The 23,459-nt window shown below is 51.3% G+C and overlaps 1 protein-coding gene across 4 annotated transcripts in view; it reads left to right on the forward strand.

Annotated features, from left to right (window-relative positions):
* Positions 1-220: 220 nt before the first annotated feature.
* Acsf3 (acyl-CoA synthetase family member 3) overlaps positions 221-23,459 on the forward strand; it is a 56,466-nt gene continuing 33,227 nt past the window's right edge. For 3 of the 4 annotated variants that reach the window (XR_008721710.1, XM_055621029.1, XM_055621032.1), the window contains exons 1-6: positions 2,678-2,788; positions 7,293-7,982; positions 9,106-9,261; positions 11,243-11,397; positions 13,312-13,457; positions 17,789-17,898. Coding sequence is in view for 3 of the 4 variants with exons in the window: in XM_055621029.1 (XP_055477004.1) it covers positions 7,317-7,982; positions 9,106-9,261; positions 11,243-11,397; positions 13,312-13,457; positions 17,789-17,898 (1,233 nt within the window). In the remaining variant the exon portion in view is untranslated. Of the gene's footprint in view, positions 242-2,677; positions 2,789-7,292; positions 7,983-9,105; positions 9,262-11,242; positions 11,398-13,311; positions 13,458-17,788; positions 17,899-23,459 lie in introns of those variants that run through there. The other variant, XM_055621031.1, reaches the window with a different exon arrangement.

The raw sequence follows: 23,459 nt of genomic DNA on the forward strand, positions 1-23,459 counted from the left end.
ACCTGAACCCAAGGGGGAAAAGGAGGCTGCATCTTGAGTTGAGCTGAAACTGTCACGTGGGATGACTCAGCCACCTCCTTGAGGGCCGATGGGAACTGGCTTCCTGCCCAAGGCTGCAGGTGCTGCTGTCTGGCTACTTCCATTTACCCCACATCTGTTGAGAGGCACCTGCCCTGGACCACTACGGAGAGCCAGTGATGGCGATGACAAGAGTGATGGTCGTTTACACTTTTCAGCAGCCGTAAGTATTCTGGCTCCTCGTGCTCATAGCCTCCCTCTGAGGGGCAACTGCTGCATTTCCCACCTCTCCTTTTGCTAAATTGGCATGGCCACTTAATCCATTGTGCCAGGCCTTGTCTGCTGGGTCTTTTGAATTTGTCCCACGAGCTCTCTTGTTCTGTCTCTTCCACTTTTCCTTCCCGAAAACCTCAAATCCTGCCTGCCAGACTTCCCAGCAGACCCACTCAAGCTCTTTCCCCGCTGCTTTCCACCTCAGCCTTTTGTCCAGATACCCCTTTGTTTCCAGCCTCATGGAGGGTTCTGCTTGTCCACTGCTCTTCCGATAGCCCTCAGCTCTTTGGGAAACTCTCTGTTGGAACATCTTGGTCTCGTGAGCCCTTTGTACCTCAGCTGAGGGCAGCAATAGGGGTTGCTTTGGAATTGTCCTCATGTCCATCCCTGCCCTCTGCATTTGTTTTTCCTGCCTGGGTTAGCCCACATCTCTCTTGTTAGTGACTACCTGGCTAACCCCAAATGTCTGGTCATTCCTGAAAACTTAGGCTGTGGTCCCTGAAATGCCAATCAGGAGCTCGGGGGATGGGTAGGGCTGGACCTGTCGGGCTTCCCCTGCAGAGTGACCACTGAGACTCCCTGCCACCACCATCCTGTTCATACAATGGGCCCCTTGTTTTTCTTTAAGTATGTGTGTGTGCACCTGTGCATGCCTATGCATGGTGTGTGTGTGCCCACAGAAGCAGGATCCCCTATAGAGCTACAGTTACAGGCAGTTGTGAACTGCTTGGCATGTTGCTTGGAATCAAACTTGGATCCTCTGGAAGAGGAATAGATACTCTTCACTGCCGGGCCATCTCTCCAGCCCTTCTATCTCTTCTGTTTTTTTTTTATTTATTTATTTATTTGTTTATTTATTTATTTATTTATTTGTTTATTTATTTATTTATTGAGATAATCTGTGTAGTCCAAGCTGGCCTCAAACTCTCTATGCAGCCAGATAACCTTGAATTTCTAATCCTTTTGCTTCCACACCCCAAATGCTGTGATTACAGGCATGCATCGCACCATGTCTGGTTTAGGTGGTGCTGGGAGTCAAACCCAGGGCCTTATGCTAGCAGCCGGGCACTCCAAACCCCAGTCCAGAGCCTTGATGGTGGCCAAGGCCCAAGGGTCACAGAAGCTAGCTTGATTCATCTCCATAGCCCATGCCTATGCTTTGGAAGTAGACGTTTAAGCATAGAAGTCCTGGGGCCTGTGTTGTAAACTCCAGTGTTAGACACTAGAGTTGATGCTGATGATCTGTCCCTTCCACTCTGTTAGATACAGTATAATTCAGAAGCCACATGAATTGTGTACACGGCCATTGTAAAGGCACCAGTGTGCTCTCCTCAGAAGCCCACATCTGTACTAGGGTGCACACCAGCCTTTGCCTATCAGTTCTCACACCAAATCAGTCTGTCTCAATGTCCATGCTTAAAACTATACTAAAACTATTTCTTTTCTCCTGTTTAATTTTTATTTTTTAATATTTATTTGTTTGTTTATGCTTTTTTTCCCAGATAGCCTTGGCTGTCCTGGAACCCACTCAGTAGACCAGGTTGGCCTCAAACTCACAGAGATCTGCCTGCCTCTGCCTCCTGAGTGCTGGGATTAAAGGTGTGCATACGACAACCCAGCTAAAACTATGTCTTAATATCTCCAGCTTTGCTGCCACTGACAAATGGACTTTAGTGTCTAATTTTCGAGGTTTCTCTTTATTGTACAGAAAATGTTTAAGATCCTAGCCTAAAGCTGGCTGTGGTGGTCTATACCTGTAATCCCTATACTCAAGAGGCTGAGGCAGCAGTATTAGCAGGAGTTTAATGGCAGCCTATGCTACAGAGTGAGGCCTTTCCTCAAAACACAACAGCAACAAAAAACAAAACAAAAAAACAAACTAAGGAAAGATCCTGCCACAGTTCCTGAGTTCCTGTGAAGAGGGATTCTCACACAGTGTGTCACAGATTTAAAAATCACCTGGTGTGTTTAACGAAGAAACTACCAGCTGCAAGCCTGGGAGCCCCTGAGTGGTGAGGCAAGCTTGTAATTAGTCATCACTCAAGAGCTAGAGGTAGGTCATCCGTGGCTACACTGTGAGTTCAAAAGCCAGCTTGGGCTACATAAGACCCTGTCTCGACAGCAACAACAAAAGTTAAAGTGGACCCAGTGGCAAGCAACAGTACTTGTTCTACCAGGACAATGAATCCAGAGGTCTGGTAACTGCTGTCATGCACCTAACAGTTACTCTCTGGCAGTCCTACTCAGGACTTAGGAGCCCAGACATGGTATATGAATAGGCAGGAACGCTTGAATCCGGAACCCATTATCTAGGCGCTGCACACGGGGACAGATTAGATCGACGGACACTTTTCGCCTGCGGACATTTTTAGTTGTAGGACTCATTCCGGCCCGATTCACACACCTGGCCGAGCTCTCGCTCCGGTGCCCCACCCCCTGTGACCCCCGTCTGACCCCAGGCGGGCGCGTAGCAGAGAAAAAGAAAGAGGGTGTCAAGGTGAGCTGGAGCTTGTCGTGGGGAGTGTGGGACCTGCTGGGCAGGTGTCTGTCATCGCGCGAGAGAAACTTCTGCTGTATGATAAACTCAGCCCTCCCTGGGCTGGTCACACGAAGCTCCTCCCTTTGATTTGTTTGCACTGAGCACCGCGTGGGTTCCAGGTTGCCAGAGGCCTGGCTCCGAAGGGCGGATTGGCCCCAAAAGCAGACTATGGCGTTGGGATTAGGACCAGTGTGTTGGCAAAGAAGGGCTGCTGGACTTGGAAGCGAGTCTGGGAATTCCTCTGAAAGAGAAATTTGTTGATTCTCATCCTGGGAGGGAATTTGTTTGTGGCCAACCACTAAGACCTGTGGGAGGCTTCTGATGCTGGTGTAGGAGCACAGGTCAGCCGAGGACTGTCTCTCTAGGGGAGTCACTGTGAAAACGTGAATGCTCTTAAGTGTTCTCAAGGCCAGTGTGATTATCGTGAAACGAGTGTCCCTGCTGTCCTCGGACTTGAGATGATGGCTTTCCAGATGGCTTTATTATTATTATTATTATTATTATTATTATTATTATTATTATTATTATTATTATTATATTTAGGGACAGGGTCTTTTGTATCCAAGCTGGCCTGGAACTTACTATAGCCAAGAGTACCTTGAACTTCGGATCCTCCTGCCTCCACTATGACTATTTTAGGTGGTGGAACAAGGGCTTTCTGCATACTAAGCAGGCACTTACCAATAAATGCCCCAGTTCCCAGGGGTCTTTTTTAAATGGTAGTTTATCATCTAGAATGGATATAGGTTTCAACATCTTTTTTTCCCTTTTTCTTTTTTAAATTTGTGAATGCTGCTTTAACATTTAATTTTGACAGTTCCTAAACCACAGGTATCCTATGGCATTCTCTGTCATCCCTGGACCTGAAAGGGGTCAGGGGACCATGCACAGCCAGATGCCCTGAATAGACAGATTTTGTTTTGCTCTGAAGAGCTGGCTCTGACTGGATGAGCTGGGAGTTAGGTCAGCACTGACAGATGTTTAAGTGCTTGGGCCAGGCTCATGCCTGAAAACCAAAGCAGCTTTAGAGGCCTGGACAGGTCCCATTTCCATAAATGGGAGAGCAAGGCAATGCCTCCGAGGGGACATGATAGAACTTATAAGGACTGAAGATGGCCCAACATTGCCACCCCAGCATGAATATAGTTGTCCATATGGGATTCAGTTTGCCCGTACCATCAACTATCCTCACTGACTTACCACCTCAGGGTCAGTGTGTCCTGCTCACAGGGGCCACTGTTGTTCCTGGTGTGGGCATCTCATGGCAGAATGAGGGCCCCATGGGAACTGTAACTGAGTCTTTTCCACAAGGAGTCTGTCTTGACACCTCCTGATGCTCAGTGTCTGTCCACAGTAGGAATGCCACCAACCTTCGGGGCTCAGGAGGGCAATGGTGTTTCCTCCAGCTGTGCTATAGGTAGTGTCCAGGTAGAAGTCCGAATTGAATCAGCAACTCCGCCCACTCTGAATCTTGTGGTCACCCGACTGTGTTGCTTATGCCTGGTTAGCCATGTTGACTCAGCCCTACCACCTCATGGGGTGTGGAGGTGTCATGAGGAGGGTACCCAGTATATTAGTGGAGGCCAGCAACCTATTGTACAAGCATATTTGAGTGTCTATGAATGTAGACACAAAAGTCCTTGGGCTTTTTCTGAAGACCAGTGGTTAGTTTCAGCTGAACTCTTTACTACTTGTGTGAGCATCCTATATGCACACCATTGTATCCCTAAGGTCATAGTATTAATGCACCACGGGAGAAAAGGGTTCAACTGTTTGTTCTACTGCTGAGAGGACTCAAGATTCAAGCTCTTGGCCTCCCCAGGGCTAGAGGCCTATGTCGGGACTGCTCTCCCATGGCCTTATGTGTTGTTTCTGTGTGCCATAGTCTCTTGGGGATGGTTCTTCATCAGGAACCCAGCCTTGGTTCCTTTGTGCAGCTTCCTGATGCTGATGAGCTCCCACACCTCCCTGAGGGGCAGCAGGTGCTGCTCCAAGCGCTCGCTTCTCCAGTGCTTCAGAAGGCCAGTTGTGCCGTTTCGGAGACTGTGGTGTTGCGCTGTGTTGTCTCTTCTGGTGTCTCACACAGCAGGTCTTCTGTGTGAGTTTCTCTAGTTTCTGTTCCCTCGTGCAGAGAAAATAGATGAATGTCAGATGTCTTGCCCTACCTACTCATCCATTCTTCCCCAGAGCATTCTGAGACATCTCCTGCTCTAACTCCCAGGAATCTGGTCACAAGTCTATAACTCAGAAATACCACAGCATGCCTTCTCTTTGAGTTTCTCTTGCTTTTGGCATCTCTGACTGTAAAGCGAATAGGGAAGAATTTGTTAGAGTGAGAAATGAAGCACCCTGGCTTACTTTATGCTTCCTGACTTCTGGAAGCCCACATGGCTCTTAGGTTCTTGGCTTCTCTTGCCTAACCCTGCTGTTTCCTTACATTTGTCAGTTTCTTTATAGAAGTAGAAATCCAGAGTGTGAACAGCCCAAGACCTCTGAGCCCTTATGGAGCAGAGCTGAGAGCAGCTATGGGACTCTCACTGCCTCATCTAGACCCCATGAAGTCTCGAGGAGCCAGAGTGTTTGAGAACTGACATATGCAGAACCAGTGCACACATAGACTGCAAGCAGCCACAGAGAAGTGAGTTTAGACTTTTCCTGCTCTCTTGACCAGAGCACCTGGCTAGAGGAGAAAGCAGCCAATGCCAGTGAGGAGGGACACAAACAGAGTCATACCCAAAAATCTTGAGCACAGAACAAAATTTAGTTTTAGGAGTATTTGTTGATGTAGCTTTTGTTTTGTAAGATAATTATTGAAGTCTTGTGAATAGTTTGTATTTAAGAGAACAAGGCTGCCACCCTGGTGGTGTGGTGGTGATGCACCTTTAATTCCAGCACTTGGGAGGGAGAGGCAAGCAGATCTCTGAGTTCAAAGCCAGTCTAGTCTAAAAGAGGACAGCCAGGGTTAGACAGTGCAACTCTGTCAAAAACAAAAACAAAACAAAACAACAACAACCCTGCTTTTAGTACCTGTAGCCGGTAATGGTATGTTAGCTTGCTCCTGGCAAGCTAAGGAAAGAGAAAAGCTGGTATGTGTCAGAGAGAGCATGCTAGTAGCCACAGACCTCATGGAGGGAATGTTACATGCTGATGTAGAGGGAACCGAAAGGAGAGGAGGCAGGGTATGGTCGTTTTTGCCTTTGTTCTTCTAGGCCTTCTAAGATAGTGCAAGGCTTCTAGCTTTCAGCCTGAAAATGCAAGCTGTTGTGTCGGTCAGGGAATTTTAGACTCGTGGCCTGGGATGGGGGCAAGGTTCCCATCAGCAGGTGTTTAGTATTGAGTCTAATATCCCAACATTTAGCGCCTCTGTAAGAACAGGTCACAATACCTTCGGCCCACCGTAAACCATTTCCTCCAGCTCAGCTATGCCTGCCAAAGCAGGTGTGGCCTCTTGGCTCATGTAACTGTGGTTGGGGAGGCTGCTCTAATGAAAGCCACAAGTGATTGCGGGCTAAGTGTGGTAGAAGCCAGAGAGCTTAGTGAGAGTGATGTGTCCTAACTGCCGGAGGCCAAAACAACAGGATGAGCTGGCCTGCTAACTGGCAAGCAGGCAGTGAGGACATGTGACTCGAGAGTTATAAAACCAGAGGAAGGAATGTTGCTAGCTAGCTTTGGAAGGCAAATCCAGAATATTGGGTGGCCTCTGAACCTGCTAAGTGCCCTGTGCAGAGCCGGTGTGGAAGTGTGATCCTCCCCTACCCCCCACTCTGGAATGGACTTCAGGATCCCCAGAGGTGATGTCCAGTGGAACGTTCCAATAGAGCAAGCAGTGACCTCCCGTCCCTCTCCCTAAGCACCCACACTCTGCTTATTTCATTTACAATTTAGTAGTTGTATTGGAGAAGTCAGAGTGAAGAGTTGTCTTTCAACCTAAAGAGGGGAAAGGAAATAGACTGCTGTTCCCAAGCCCTGTGGACTCGCCTTTCTAAGCCCTGCTGGGTTGTAGTTCTGAATAACTGTTGGGACATGCTGGCAAGAAGCAGCTTTGGGTCCTCCCTGAGCAGGCCATGTCTCAGATGTTACCTGAGGGCAGCAAGGGTGACTTTTAAGCTCCTGCAGTGCTTGCTTCTACTGACTAGTGATTTTCCAGGCTCAGAATTCCAAAATCTGGTATTCAGGATTTACCGTAAGTATACTTTATTTGCTTTTCCTAACTTAAAACTATTTGGGATTTTTGCGTTTTTGAAATCTTAAAAAAAAAAAAAAAACCTAAATAAAAAGCTTTGACACTAGACACTTTCTAACAATGTGCTATTGAGAGTCTTAGCCTCTCTGTTTAGGAGATGCCATGTTAAGAGTTTCCGCAGCCTTGTGGGGTGTTTGGAGGGTGTATTTTAAACCTCGCTGTGGGCAAGGCTTGCGTGGGCCAGGCAAACACTCACACACTGTGCTCTCGTCCTCCCAGCTCAGCCAGTGGTTTGTTGGTGTGATGGTACCCCACTTGACACTACCCTTCAGGCGTCTCATCTGGTCCTTGGCCTCCAGTCAGCTGGTTCCCAGAAGACACAGAGGACACAGCCTCCTGCATACGGCTCCAGAGGCCCGCACGGATGGGATTGCCCCAGTGTTCCTCCGTGCCCTGGCCTTCGGGGACAGGATTGCCCTTATTGACAAACATGGCCGTCACACCTACAGGGAGCTCTATGACCGCAGCCTTTGTCTGGCCCAGGAGATCTGCAGGCTTCGGGGTTGTAAGGTTGGCGACCTCCAGGAAGAGAGGATCTCCTTTTTGTGTTCCAATGATGTCTCCTATGTGGTCGCACAGTGGGCCTCCTGGATGAGTGGTGGTGTCGCAGTCCCGCTCTACTGGAAGCACCCGGAAGCCCAGCTAGAATATTTCATCCAGGATTCCCGGAGCTCTGTGGTCGTGGTGGGCCAGGAGTACTTAGAGCGGCTGAGTCCACTGGCCCAGAGGCTGGGGGTCCCTCTTCTTCCCCTCACGTCTGCCGTCTACCATGGAGCAGCCGAGCAGCCCGTAGAGCAGTTGGTTCCAGAGAGGGAGTGGCGTGACCGGGGTGCCATGATCTTCTACACCAGCGGGACCACAGGGAGGCCCAAGGGTGCACTGAGCACCCACCGTAACATAGCAGCTGTGGTGAGTGCTGGTGTGCTCCGGAGGCCTCTGTTTACTCACTAGCCCAGCCTCATTTACGGTCACCACTGAGTGGAGCCCTGAGATGCTTCCCGGGGCGGGCCTGCTTTTTTCAGGGTCATTTACAGCTGTCACTGCCCTGCAAGTTCTGAAATGCTTGGTGACAGGATAGCAGGTTCATGTGGCCCATCCGTACATGATGGTGAGGCACACAAGAAGAGGGGTCCTAGGGGTTCACTGAATGGCTTCTAAGACCTTATAGTCACATAGGCAGGCTATATGATCAGGACCTAAGGTTGGGGTTTATGAGAGCACCAGGATCAGGAGCAGAGTCTATGTCGATTCCCGCCTGTGCGTTGCCCTTGTGTTCTGTCACCCCCAGAACCACCCTGGAAACCTATCAGCCCTTCACTCTGTCTGATTCTGCTCACTTTTTAAGAAGTATGTGTATGTACAATGAAGTCTCCTGTACAGTAAGCACAATACAGTAAAGTGAAAGACAACACACAGAGGAAGGCAGGTTCCTTGGCACACGCACGAGAAGCTTGGTTCCAGGCATCAGGCACACGTGTGTGCAGCAGCACCGCTGGAGGAGACCATCGCCTAGTAGAGACACGTGCTACAGTGGCCTGCTGGAGCCTAGTATCCCCATCTTGATGGTTCAGGAAACACGAAGGAGCCTTGTGCACTTGGCTTCTCCGTGAGCTGAGAGCACGCCTGGAACTGTGCCTCATGACTGCTGTTACAGCTGAGAGGGTGGCCGTGGTGCAGGGACACAGACGGCTCAGCACAGGTAGTCAGCCGTGCTAGGCTGGTCCAGATTCTAACCTGAACTCTGCTGCAGTCCGTCCTTGGCAGGGACCACACTGGGGGCAGCAGTGCCACAGTGCCACCTCTGCCTTCCACAGGGTTTGCAGAGCCAGTTCCTCGGCTTTCTAAGGTCTCTGCAGTCCCAGTACGTGTCCCCTCACCTGGCACGTGAGAGAACCCAGGTACTCCCCACCTCAGGAGCCTAAAAAGAAGAAGCCTCTTCCTTCTCTTTCTCAGGATCCCCTAGACCAGTCGTCTGCCAGTGCTGTGCCTGCACCCTCTCCTCCCTGTTCTTAGGCAGTGCTGCTCCCCACAGGTGACTGGGCTGGTCCACTCATGGGCATGGACAAAGAATGATGTGATCCTTCACGTCCTCCCGCTGCACCATGTCCACGGCGTGATCAACAAGCTGCTGTGTCCGCTCTGGGTAGGAGCCACCTGTGTGATGCTGCCTGAGTTCAGTGCTCAGCAGGTGAGTTAGGATCGAGGCTTCCCAGCAGGCCCATGAGCTTCTGTGTGCCCTGTGACCAATGACTACAGCCGGAGGGTTAAAACATTTGCCGGGTGGTGGCTGTGGCAGCGCAGGCCTTTAATCCCAGCACTTAGGAAGCAAAGACAGGTGGATCTCTGAGTTCAAGGCCAACCTGGTCTACAGAATGAGTTCTAAGACAGCCAGAGCTACAGAAAAACCCTGTCTTTAAAAAGAAAAGAAAAAAGAAACCTAGCATACATGTTATTAGCTCTCTGGAGGGCAGAATCTAGAATGAATTTGAAGGTTCCATGGAGGTTTTTGCACCTTGTTTTTTATGGCTTCTAGAGTAGTCACCTCTCCACAGCCTCTCCTGATTGATGTCACTTCCCTGTGTCTAGACCCACAGCTTACTCCCATCTGCACCCTTGGAGCAGGACATGAGCAGCAGGCTGTCCTCTGCCTCAGCGTCTCTGGGTCCTCTGCAGAGGAGCCCACCGGAGGACCCACTGGGGTCACTGTACTCTTCCCTTTTCCAGCAGACAGAAAGCAGGGCCGTGGCCTTGGCTTTAGGGAGAGGGGGTGGCAGTGGGGCCACCGTCACTGAGCTGTGTGGCATCCCCTGTGAAGGGCAGCGTTACCAGGGCAGCAGCTCAGGCACTGCATTAGAGTGTCCTCTCACTGCTGGCCACTTCCACGCTGGGAACTGGAAGGAGCAGGTCTTACACCTTTGTTCTTTCCATCTTCTTTCTGGCTCTGGGACCCCTGCCTGTCACTGTAAGATACCAGAAACTCTTGCTGGTCTCTGCAGATGACGCTTGTTGGGAGTTTGAGGATTGCGTGAGGAATCACCTCGTTGACAGTCTGGAATTTTCAGTCCGTGAGCCAGCCTCTGTCCTTGCCTGTGTTGACAACTTGATAGTCTTGGTCCCATCCAGCATGCTTTACACTGTCACTGGTTTCTTTTCCTCCCAGTCTGGATTTGATCTGCCCACCCTCACCCCAGTTTGGCCTCTTTTGTCCTTGCTCCTGCACTGTGTGTAGTCTGTTGCACGTCCCTGGTTTGTTCCTGTTGTAGCTTCTGGTTTCCTGGTGTCTCTTCATGGGATTGTGCAGTCCTCACCCCATGTTTCCTGTTGTTTATCATCTGAACCCCTGACACAGAGTGGGGCGCCTTTGTGCCCTGGTCTAATAACCCAGCACCTGGCCGTCCGAGCTCTGCCTCCATGGATTCTCTCAGTTCCTTTTGCACTCTGTAGTCAGGGAGTTTGCATGGCTCTGTTCTCCTAGAAGTGTGTTACCGCTGTTGGCAGCTGAGGTGAGGTGAGGGCTCATTATTAAAGCTCAGTGATAGGTGACCTGCACAGGCTACACCTATCACTGCCGTGTGTGTGTGTGTGTGTGTGTGTGTGTGTGTGCGCGCGTGCGCGCGAGCGAGCTATGGCACTAGGAGTCGGGTCAGGACCACAACAATGTGGAGCTTGCTTGGCATCTGGGAGCCTCAGAGCCACCAAATGATACCAGCTTTTCTTAAAGATGATCATATTGAAACAAAAACCTAACTGGTGAGAAATTTAAATGTCTTACACTATAGCTTATTAGAAGTTTATTACAGGGTAAATTCAAAGTTCACATGAAGCTTTTGGATAAGACCACAAACCCACCTCTAACCTGCATGGAGCACCGGCCAGATTCCTGAGGTGGCCCTGTGGTCCCTGTGTGGTTGCAGCTGAGGCTGAGGTTGCTTCTGGCCTGCACTTGCATCTGGACTGTTCCTCCTCACAGGCCAGACACAAATGTACCATGGAATGTTTCAGAGGCACAGGAGCCCCTCAGAGCTGGAGCCAATGACGGGCACATTCATCTTACCCAGGAAAAAGCTTCCATCAGGAGGAGAGAGACCTGGAGTGGAGGCAGGAGGCAGCATGTGGCCAGCAGCTGTGCTGCCTTCCAGTTGCTGAATGCTGCTTTCCATCTCCCGTAGGTCTGGGAGAAGTTCCTGAGTTCTGAGGCCCCACGGGTTAATGTATTTATGGCAGTGCCCACCATCTACAGCAAACTGCTAGATTACTATGACAAGCACTTCACACAGCCTCACGTCCAGGACTTCGTGCGTGCCATTTGTAAGGAAAAAATTAGGTGAGTGGAATGAGCCCACCCTCCTTCCCGTGAGGCTTGGCAGTCAGTAGGCATCACTCATTCACAGTGTCTCTTCAGTTCTCTCCCTTTAAATGACAGCTCTGGGCATCGGTAGCCCCTGCACACATCTGTGTTCTGCCCTCTGCCTGGATTCTCTCTCTCTCTCTCTGTCATCCACACCCGCGCATCTGTCTTCCTCAGCACCTGTCTTTCATGTCTCTGTCTGCTTCTCTGCCTGTGGAAGGCTGAGGACAGAGCCAGCCTCTTATTGCTCCACTCTGGCCTGATTCTCTGAGGCCTCCCCTCACTCTGCACCTGCTGCTGACTGCCCTTCTGCCTCCTGGACAGGCACATGTCCTCACAGCCATGAGCTGAGGCCTGTGGGTCATTCAGTGGCATGAATTTTGCCTGTCTCTCGCCTGTGAGCTTATGGACATCGTTTCTTTCCTGACTTTATGTTGAAGGGTGATTTACTAACTAGAAGCAATCCTAGTATGGCTCCCTTGGCCAGCACACATGGACCAGATCCACATTTCCAGCAGATATGGGTAGGCCGCTTCTCTTCTGCCAGAGGGACAGGGATGTGGCACATGGAAGGAGACTGAAGCTGGCTGACAGAATTGCAGGGACAGCTTTGATTTAAAACTCCAAGCATGAGCGCATGCCTGTAATCCCAGCACTCAGGGAGGCAGAGGTAGGGGGATCTCTGTGAGTTTGAGGCCAGCCTGGTCTACAAAGTGAGTCTAGGATTCCTAAGGCTACACAGAGAAACCCTGTCTTGAAAAAAACAAAACTAGCATGATCAGTGTGGGTGCAGCCACTGTGCATGTCCAACATCTGGGCCCAGGAAGGGACATCTGGATGACTCAAGACTAACATGAGAGCATCGTTTTTGCTCTGTCTGCTATTCTTATGCTTCCTTTCCATAAAGATACTTTGAAGAAATCAGAGCCCTGTTTCTGGTGGTGGTGCTGCTGGCTGCCTCTCTGGGCCCTCTACCTGGGCCTGTCCTCTGAAGCATCTGGGGCATCCAGTGCTTAGGAGCCAGAGCCAGGGAAGGACCAGTAGATCCTAGCCAACCCGTAGACCCACAGGCACCATTGCTGTCTCTGAAACGCAGACTCCTTGGCAGAGGTGATGAGACTGCTGAGGCTCCTGGTGGCCACACACTTCTGGAGGAGAGTGGGGCTGGTTCCCACCTCAATTCAGATGGCACACCAAGGACTGTCCTTTCTGCACGCCATGGGGTGGTAGTGGAAAGCACCGTGGGGGCTCTTGCAACACTACCCCACTGTCACTGCCATTATCACCCCCTTGTGTGTCTTTGAGCTTCAGCAGCTCTGCTTATACAGTGTCTGCCTCCTCCTGCGGGTGTTGTGGCCTCTCCTCCGTGAAGTATGCAACCTCATCATCACGGTGTTGTCATGATCACTATGGTTCAGGACTGTTGGTGAGCCGTATCATAATTATTTCCTGCGCCACCAAAGATGCTGCTTTAGCTAACACCCCTTTGTCAGACCTGCTTACGTTTACATAAACACACTGAAATAAAAAATGTTTGTTAAAAACCAGTTTTAGCCAGGTGGTGGTGGTACATGCCTGTAATACCAGCACTGGGGAGGCCAAGGCAGGCGGCTCTCTGAGTTCAAAGTCAGCCTGCTCTATATAGTGAGTCCCAGGACAGCCAGGGCTACACTGAGAAACCCTGTCTTGAAACACTCCCCCTAAAAAAAGAAAAGGAAAGGAAAAAGTCCCAGTTTTAGCCCCAACTTACTTTTGTCATGAATGTAAGATACAGAGATGGAAGAGAAATGTGTGCACTTAGAAGGAGGTGTGTGTGTGTGTGTGTGTGTGTGTGTGTGTGTGTGTGTGCTGCCCCCATCAGAGCTAAGCCCCTGTGGTTGTGCTGCCTAGGCTGATGGTGTCAGGCTCAGCTGCCCTGCCTGTCCCAGTGCTGGAGAAGTGGAAGAGTGCCACGGGCCACACACTACTGGAGCGCTATGGCATGACGGAGATTGGCATGGCCCTGTCCAACCCCCTGATGAAGGCTCGCCTGCCAGGTACCAGCTGCCCCTACAGCTGCTTCCCTTCCATTTCCCAGTGCCCCTCGTGTGGCTCCTGGTCCACTTGCACTTAGATGAGAGGTCGTGGAGGACACTGCCCTCTGCAGCAGACTACAGGGCCAGGAGCACCTTCTCAAGGTGCCAGCTATCCCCCCTGTCTCTTCTCTCCCACGTGGTGGTGGAGGGAGGACAGTAGGGTACTTCGTCCCAGCCTTGCTGGATCATTCGGGAAAGAACAGGACCCCAAGCTCAAGTGAGTGGCAAGTACCCTTGGAGAGAGCCCAATCCTTAGGGCAGAGTCCCTCCACCAGGACCTCCTCCACCCTCAGACAGGAGCTGAAGTCCTGAATTGCCGTTCTGGGGCTTTGCTTTTCTGCTGTGTGTTCATGTGTCAGTGTGTGTTCACCAGCGCCTCTCAGGTACCTGTCCGTGACCAAAACATAGATCTGCCCCTACTGGGAACCTGGCACCCATCCCCAAACACCTACCTCCTGTCTGTCCTGCGCTGTGATGGTGTACCGGTGGTGGACCTGACACATAGTACTCACTTGGCTTATGAGTTTGTTTGTTTAAACTGCTGCCATGTGGCCAGGACTGTCAGGGTATTTTCCATGTTCTTATTTCCACCCTCATGAGTCCTGAAGCCAGGGGGTTCCAGCATCCTGGCTCTCTTCCTTTCTTTCTGAGTGGATTAGGGGGATGCTCTGCCCCAGTGTTTAAGGAAGTACCGGGGATTGGGCAGAGGGCTCTGGCCAGGCAGGAAATGGCAGAGGTCCAAGGCTGAAACAGGCATGGCTGTGCTAGGCAAGAAGCAGAAGTGGGGAGAACAGGTGGCAGGGTACCCAGACAGCAGGCTGTTCTGTGGGAGCTGGCTCACAGAGTGTAGGGTTGGACTTGTGAAAAGGCAGTATGTGAGCAGGAATTACATATCAGACCCTGGAGACCACCGTCAGCACCTGGCCATTCAGCCAGCCTGCCTCATGCCTGCAGTGGCCATCACGTGCCAGTACCATGCCTGCAGCAGCTCTTTCCTACCATGGCCATGGCGGCCTGGCAGAAATAAGATGGAAGGTAGATCCCAGACAAGAGGAGCATGTTGGGTCTCCCTCCTTCCCTCCCGGCATCCTTATTGTCAACTGTGACTGCCCTGACTAGGAGGCTGGCCTTCTGCTGAGCTCCTGAGTCTTTCGAATGAGGAACCGACCAGAACTTGAGCACAGTGGGTTTTCAGCCCAAGAATGCCAAGTCCAGCTACCAACTAGAGCTACAGCAAGACAGATTCCCCTGAGTGGAAAGGACTGGCAGCAGGAGGCTCGGTCACCGCTTTCCTTGGGAGCACCGTGAAGTGTAGGTTCTGTGACTGAGTGGAGGGTGTGTGGAAAAAACCATACAGTAGAAGTTTTCTTCATCTTCTCACATGTCCCTGGTGCTAGACTACTTTATACCACCACAAACCAGGGGACAAAGCTGCCCAAGGTCACTCAACCTGGGAATAGACTCATACCTTTGAACAGACTCCCAAGCTGTGGGGAGCACACTGGTCTGACAGAGAGCCCAGATTTGATGGGGGTTTGGGGGATGGACAGCTATAATGAGAGCAAATGCAAGGGTAAAGAAGGAGGCCAGGACAGGAAGGAGCAAGCAGAGGGCACCACAAGATGGTTCATAAAGCCAGGGGATTATTCGTATGTGGCCGAAGGGAACCATTACACAAGGCCACGAAGAGCATTTACACCAGGCCATGGGGACTACGTTTATAGGGCATTGGGGACTGTTTGCATGAGGCGATGGGGAATCATTCCTACAAGGCCATGGGGTCCATTCTCATGAGTCATGGGTGCCATTTGTGTGAGCTATTTGGGACCATCTACATGAAGTATGTAGGAACTATTTCACCCTAAAGGTATTAAAATGTAAGACAAGAAGCCCAGGTTAGCAGAAAGGAACCAAAAACCCCTGACAGCACCTGCCTTTGCTCACCTCTTGTTGCCCGAGTAGAGTTCTGAATTGCTGCCTGTATCTCACTTGGGCTGGTAGGTTGAGTGTGGGATGCCGGGGACAGCTGTTCTTCTCTAGAATGGAATCGAGTACTTGTGATTTTGACCCAGACATGCAGCCCAGTGTAGTCAATTTTCTAGTTGAAAAAGCAAACAATGGCCTTCTTACCACACCCTTAGCTCAGCCCCTGCTGCTGCAGGACACTGAAGCCTTGGCTTCTGGGCCAGTGTTTTGTTTCAGCCAAACGATCTGAGCTTATGTCCTAGCTCTTTTTGACTCCACACCATGGCTCCCAGAAGTGATCTCTGTTGGTGAGCCCCGAGACCTTATTTCTGTGGTAGACAGAATGTGTAGTCAGCTGTGAGGAAGAGCCCAACCACACCAGCCTGTCACTCCTCTGGTTGTCTCTGGTAGCTGTAAAGGGATACAAAAAATTGATGGTCTTGCACTTGCTGGGTCTAATCACACTGTAACTGGGGCTGAGGTCAGAGGTGCTTAGAGCTGCAGGGCACAGCATGACAGAGCTCTGGGACCTTGTCACTGGGTTCACTTCTTAGGACCCAGGTGTGCAGAGATGAAGTATGCCCTCACGCCCTCAGAGGTGGAGGCCAAAGGCCAGTTTGTTGTCTAGGAAGAGGTGACACCATTCTCAAGCATGACCAGCTGTCGGAAAAATGACTGCTGCCATCTGCTGGGGCCTAGGAGGGCCCCTGTCCCCATGGTGTCAACTTCAGATGTTCCTGGAGCCTCTGTAAGTGCTCAGGTGCCCTGTGTGTGGGTGTGTCGTGTGCATGAGGGACACAGCAGAATGGACACACCACACCTACTTACCAACAGTGGCTCTTAGCCAGGCTCAGCTCCACTCTTGGAGTTCTGTAATCCCAAGACCTGAAAGCAGCTCCCAGCCTGGTGGGAGCTCATGTGCAGCTTGGAGCCAAGGGACCCTAAGGCCTCTAGACTAGGGATTTAGCAGATCTGAGAACTGAGGGTGCAATCCTGCCTCTGAGGGAAAGTGGCCAGCCCTGTTTACAGTTGCAGTACCTTGATGAGGATCTGCTCAGGGCATGCCTATGAAGTTCTATGAGTCTGACCCGTCTCACTTGATGGTGATCCTTGGGCTAGCCCACTTCCAGCGTTGCACTGGCCTAGGTTTGTTTGTTTGCTCGTTTGTTTGTTTGTTTGTTTGTTTCCCCTAAGGCAGGGTTTCTCTGTGTAGCCTTTGCTCTTCTGGACTCACTTCATAGACCAGGCTGCCTCAGACTCACAGAGATCCACCTGCCTCTGCCTCCCTGAGTGCTGGGATTACAGCATGTACCACCATCCCCGGCCTGGTCACACTGATTTTTAAAGTCTTAGAGCCCAAATGATAGAGCAGGAGGGATGCTACTGGGGTGGGTGACCTAGTTCCGACTAGGGGTGAGGCCTCAGCATCTACAGACTTGGAGCCAAAAACTCCCTAGGGCAGCTGTCCTGTCAGCATGCCTCATCTAAAACAGGTGCAGACAGACCTCACCATGAGCCTGAACCTGAGTGTCTGTGGAGGGTCCGTTAGTTGCCATTTGGGAGACTTGTCCTGTCACAGACTCCTTTTAACTGCAGTGGTTAAATTAAGGGTCTAAAACTATAAAGTGAATTCTTAGGAGAAGAGTATGTTTGGACGTTGGCCTCGGGCCTGGGTGTGGTGGCCTTGCTGTTCTCCACCCTCTTCCTGCTGTTCATGTTGGCACCAAGGCATGTGATCTTGGGCCCCAAGGCAGCAGCAGAGTGATACTTCAGCACAGAGCATTATGCAGAAGCATGGGGACTTCTTGGACACATCCCTACCAGCTGGGTTCTGTCTCACCATTGCAGGAGGAGATGTAATTTCAGAGGTTTGGAGCAGCCCAATATACAGAGCAAACCATAAGTGCCTAAGTGTAAACCCCACACACTTCCACATCAGCCCTTCCTGGGACACACCAGTGGCCTGCTTTAGTGAGTGTGCGCACATACCTGTTCCCTCATATAAAATCTCCCCTGGGTCACCCAGCTGAGTGGCCAGCTCTCCTTGACCAGGCAGTGCTAGAGAAGAGTCCACCATGGCAGTGGCAAGGTGGGTGACCCCCAGGCACATGACCAACAGTGGGTGTCTCTGGTTGTGCACCAGAAGCTACTGCTGTAGCCTCACTCACATGCACACTTGGCCACTGTACCACATCTTTCCTTTCGGTCTCAGAGTCCATTGGTCTCCTCCTGACAGTGATCCCAGTGTCTCTGATACACGAGGAAGCATGGCCCAACCCCAAGAGTGTAGCTCTTTGGTTCCCACCTTCTTTTCTGTTTTTCTACAGGTTCTGTGGGGACCCCACTGCCAGGAGTGGAAGTGCGCATCGTCTCGGAAAACCTGCAGAAGGGATCCCCCTACACCGTCCATGCTGAGGGGAATGAGAGGGGGACAAAGGTGAGGCTGTCTTTTGGAGATGTCTCCCCACTGTGCTGGGGGCAGCCTTGGACAGTAGGGCTGCTGAAGAGTGTGCCAGGGGCCGTGCGCTAGTGTCTGGGCCTCACACGTGAGGGTCTTCCATCCCTCCCAGAGCGTGAGGGAGGGCAGCCAGGGTGTGCCTTGCTCTAACTATTCCTTCCAGCTCCTCTCCGCATCTGTCCCTGGGGGACATCTTGAGGGGTGATGTGGTTTTACTAGGAGCATGGGCAGCACAGCAGCAATCCTCAGACTGGGCCTGTGGGAGTGCAGCGCTGTCGGGTGCTGGCACCATCTCGCGTGCCCAGGTAATGGCTTCAGCTGCAGAAAGGTGGTTCTCAACTTCACATGTGACTCTTAACTTGGCAGGTGTGCATAAGAGGGGGATGATGTCTTCTTTCCTTGAGGGTTTTAAGAGCTAAGAGCACTGGCTGCTCTTCCAGGGGACCCAGGTTCAATTCCCAGCACCCACATGGTAGCCCATAACTGTCTGTAACTCCGCTCCAGGGGATCTGGCATTCTTAAACAGACAAACATGCAAGCAAAACACCAATGCACATAAATTAAAAACAAATAAGTTATTAAAAAAAAAAAAAAAAGAGCTGTGGCTGGAGAGATGGCTCAGTGGGTAAGACCACTGGGTGCTCTTTCACAGATCCTGAGTTCAATTCCCAGCAACCACATGGTGGCTCACAACCATCTCTAATGGGATCTGATTCTCTCTTCTGGTATGCATAAAAACAGAGCACTCTAATATACATTAAAAAAAATAAATATTAAAAAAAAAAAAAAGAGCTAAGAACTTCAGAGCATTAGAAATGTTAGCTATAGAGAAGTTTAGGATTCATGAGCAATGGAACTTTGACCTGAGAGGAAGTGATTATCCCAGAGACTGAGCAGATGTTATGTGCTGCTGATGCTGTGAGCCCGAGAAAGGGAAATGGTGAAGGAGTCGTGTGTCCTCCCAAGTCAGTTCCTTTTCCGCCATGTTAGAGTCTTGCTGGCAGGCCTTCCAGCAGTCCCTGAAGTCCACACCCCAGAGGTGTAGCTGTTGAGGTTTTTGTGGGCCTGCCCTGACTGCCCTTAGCCTCCACCAAGGGGAAAATGGTTGCTAGTGCTACAGAGGGCAAGCAAGTGCGGCATGGTGGCTCTGAGCTTAAGACTCTGAAAAGCCAGGGATGTCACATAGTAAATGTTCTATTGTCCCCTGTGAGTGGGGGTCAGCAGTGTCTCTTGCCTGACCTGGAGCTGCCTCGGTGTCTTATTGAGCTCTTATTCTCTGGACTCTTCCTTCTGGGGCCTTCTCTCAAACCACCCTCATCCCCTGACCCGACTGGACATCTCTTGCCTCCCTTGCCCACAGGCCTCATCCAGCTGGCCCAAGACCCCTTTCCCCGGCCCTGCCTCTGCCACCCTACACGGTGAATTGGCTCTTGGGCCTGTGCCCTGCCTATCCTACCGTCAGTTAAGATAACAACACGTTTGGGCCACCTGCCTCCCCGAGGCTCAACCAGTCCCCAGGCCTCCATGCATTGATGGACTCTGCCAGGGAGGGTGTCTGGAGGGCTGACAGCTTCACTTCAGTGAGTCTTCTCACTCAGGGGTCTTTAGATAGTGGGCCTCAGGAATACCTGCTCTTCAGAAAATGGCAGAAGTATTGCCTAGGACAGGGTGGGATGGGGCAAGGACAGCTGTCTGAGGTGCAGATGTAGCTGTTTAACACCTTTACAGCAGCTGCTGCTCACCTGACTGCCGTGGCCCCCATTTCCTCAGCTGATCCTGTCTACAGAGAGCTCTTCCCTGGGACACACTTAAAATGCAAGGGTCGGCAGCCAGCTTGGGACATTTATATCCTGGACTGCAGGCATGGGGGTGGCTCAGACAGGTACTAAGCATTAAAAGGGTGCATGCCCAGGTAGGGTTAGCATGGAGCTAAGATTTAGAGCAGCTGCTCTGGAGTTTGTCAGCTCCCATAGCAAGATGGACCCTCATTTCCTAGAGGTCACTAGCCAGAAACTTGTCCCCAGATTGAGGGTCTAAGGTGGCAGGAAAGTGGATGCTGGCTGGGCAAAGAAGAGCATGCTCCTCACTCTAGCAGTCCCATAGCGAAGGGCACTGGCTTACACTGCCCCTCAGCAGTTTGTCCCAGCTGGACATAGGGGCCCTTCATGACCTAGCTGTACTCCAGTGCCCAGAGTTGCCCTTAGGCATGGCTAGTCAGAATTGACTCAGGGGCCGGCAATGCCAACTTTAACCTGGATGTGCTGTCATGTGTGGCTTCACCCTTGCTTCAGATTCAGTCGGGGTCACATTTGCTTTTGGTGTCATGAAAAGAAAGTTCTTAAGTTTTGGCTGGTGGCAGCCACCTGGCCCTTGTGCCTGAAGCAAGAGGCAAAGTGCCGTATCTGCGGCACCTGTTAGTGAATGGAAAGTGCCCACAAAAAGAGCTGTGTGGGCGGGGACAGGAGGGTGCCTGTGTTGAGGCCCACCTTCCCATCTAGGCTAGATTGTCTGGGCTCTTCCAAGGCCGTGGGGGGTGTCCTGCTTGGCCCCAGTGTTAGCAATTTTGAGTCCATTATTGCCTTGCTGATGGCTATCTGCCTTTGACATTCTAGCCCATCACTAGGGAAATGGTGACTCTGAGTAAGTGAGTGAGTTTATATCTGTCTGTCTGTCTGTCTGTCTGTCTGTCTGTATATGTGTGTGCCTATCTAGTGTACAGGACACAGACACCCTCAGCATTTTGAGCTGAGGACATAGATTCCTTGTTTTCTCATACTTACAAGTCTCAAAATATGTATCTGTGAGGCTTCCAGAATGTGACTTTAAACTTTGGGTTTCCTCCTAATGAAAGCCCCACTGTAGTGATGGGTAATGCTCACGGTGCCTGCTGTCCATGTGGGGGGCTACTGCTGGTAGCCTGAGAGTGCCAGCCTCACAGGTGGGAGTGTGCTGGCAGTGCCCACTGCCTTCTAGAAGGTGCCTCCGTCTTTGTGCGCAGGCTGTGGCAAGCATCTGTCCGCATGGACAGGGTGTGTGGTCTCAGCTGGGCGCTGCCTTCTCAGAATACTGGTGCCCCAGCTCTTCTGGCGCTGGGCAGCATCTGACCGGACCCTGCATTCCATCTCACTGAGCCAGCTGTGGCTGCCGTGGTAGCACATGAGTCTCTGTTAGCATGTGCCGTCGTGAGCATGCTGGTCTGTGCCAGGTGCTGAGCACAGTCTAGAGCTGGGACGCTGCTCCTGTGAGTGTGTGCCAGCATGTGCACTGGACAAAGTCAGGTCCTCTGACCTGAAAGTTGATGACTTTGGGCTTGGGTGGACTCAGTGGTGGAGTGCTTGCCTCATGCACAGGCCGTTAGTCCCATGCCTAATCACACAAACAACTAAAGTCTAGGACTTACCATGGGATCGCCCCAAATCTCTTCATACTCCTGCCTTGGTTAGGAAAGATTATCTGATCAGATCACAGAGGGAAGGTAAAACAAAACCCCTCATCTTGTGGTCTATCTCAGAGATAGGGACGGACATGTTTTCTGTGGTCAGTGATGCCCTGTTGTTACTTTGAGAGGCTGAAGCCCCTGAGAGCTAATATCTATTGTCCTCCTCTATGGTCACAACCACCCAACACTATTTGGGTGTAGATTTCCTGGCTTTTCTAAACTGGAGGATCCTTGGGGAGACAGGCCGCTAAAACGGCATGGGGTTTAGGCTCTCAGGTCCTCAAGAGCATGCCTGGCCATCATCCTGACAACTTCTGTAACCTCAGGACTCTGGGAGAAGAGGAAGGGGGGCTGGAGGTGTTCTGGATCAAGAAGGTGGTATGGAAACATAATGTCAGAGCTGCAGTTGAAGCTTCTCTAGATGGCGGCCGTGTGCACATTTGAAGTGAGAGGAACGGGCTTCTGGGCCCATGAGCGGAGAACCAGTATAAGAGCTGGGTAGGAACAGTCACTATGTCACAGGGGCTCCCAAGCCTAGTTCTGTATGAGACCCTCGGTCTCCTCGCCCGTCTTTGAGCCGTCTTATCCCCAAAGCCCAGTATCTACTTCCCTGTGGCCCAGTTTCCTAAGCCTTGCAGCTTGGGCAGGCAGTGAGGCTCTGGAGGACCAGGGTGGGTCCCTTCCCTCGCGTGGACAGGGCTCTCCAGCTCGTCCCCTCACGGTAGGAGAGGTGAGCGCTCCATGTGCACGCGGCCTGCTTTGTTGGCTGTGATGCATATTTCATGTGCCTTGCTCTCCAGCTGGCTCTGCTGCAAGCCCTGTGAGTGCATCAGGCATTGTCTCTTTATTTATTTATTTTTTATTTTCTCAAATTGCTCGCTTACATGAGAGCCAAACACCAACCAGCAACAATGGGGGTCTATCAACAGATAAATGGCTGCACAGCTGTGGATAATGCCACCCTGTAAGCAGGGCCTTTACACAGAGCTGAGTCTCTTGCTGAAGATGCAGCAGGCAGAGTGTGGGCTGGGGCAGCTCTGACTGGAGCAAACTTGCTTCTCTAAGAAAATTAATTACTTCATCAGTTCTCCACACGCAAGCAGACATTCTGGTCAGCAGACTGCTCTGCCGTTGCCTTCTCTCCTTGTGGCCACCAGCATCCCGGCCACCCCTTTCCACTTCCTTTCCCTGCCCCACACGGAGGTGGGGGGAATTGGTGTCCTTTACCTAATAGCTCTCCCTTCAGGTGGGGATGCCACTTGCCAGGTGTGTGTCCTCCTATGAGATGTGTGTAATGACCCATGGTATCCAGGGCCAGTTAGGGGACAGCTGGTCTTCAAGCCAAAAAGCAGGCTGTTTGCAACCAGCTTGGCTCGCAGGCAGCTTGGCCTCTCAGTGCCCTTCCCCAGTGTTTAATAGTTTTGCCTGTGTGAATGAATGTGCATGCTGGTACATGATGGGTCCAGAAGAGGACTTTGGATCTCCTGAAACTGGAGTTACAGACAGTTGTGAGCTGACATGTGGTTGCTGAAAATCCAATCCAGGTCCTCTGGAGAGCAGCCAGTGAGTGTTCTTAATTGTTGAGCCATCTCCAGCCCCACTCAATACCTGTTTCCTATGCGTGGGGCCTGCCTACCCACATGCCCTTGGAAGGAGTGCTTGGAAATGTGGGGCACCCAGGAGCACCCTACCCAGCTCTTCTGTTTTCTCAGCCTTCTCTTCCACTGGCACAGCCCTGAGAAGCCCCCAGCTCTGCTCATTCCCTGGAACCTGTTTGCCTCAGGAGCTCAGGGGCTCCCATCATTGCCCCAGGAACACAAATTGTGTAGCCTCTTGCTGACTGGGCCTTGGTTTTAAAGTACTTGGTTGAGATGTGATTCATGTGCAGTTCTCCCTGAGCGTGTTCTGCCCAGTGGTTCTTAATGTTTTCACAGAGTTGTGGCCTTGTCCCTGCCATCAGTTTACAACACTTTCGTCATTCTGGAAACCGTAGCTATTAGTAGTGACTGTCATGCCCACCCCACTGTCCTCTCACTCTGGGCCCCACACAACCACATATATATATATATATATATATATATATATATATATATATATATAT

This window comes from Psammomys obesus, unplaced genomic scaffold (assembly GCF_907164565.1).
Source record: "Psammomys obesus unplaced genomic scaffold, mPsaObe1.curated_primary_1811, whole genome shotgun sequence".
NCBI classification, from domain to species: domain Eukaryota; kingdom Metazoa; phylum Chordata; class Mammalia; order Rodentia; family Muridae; genus Psammomys; species Psammomys obesus.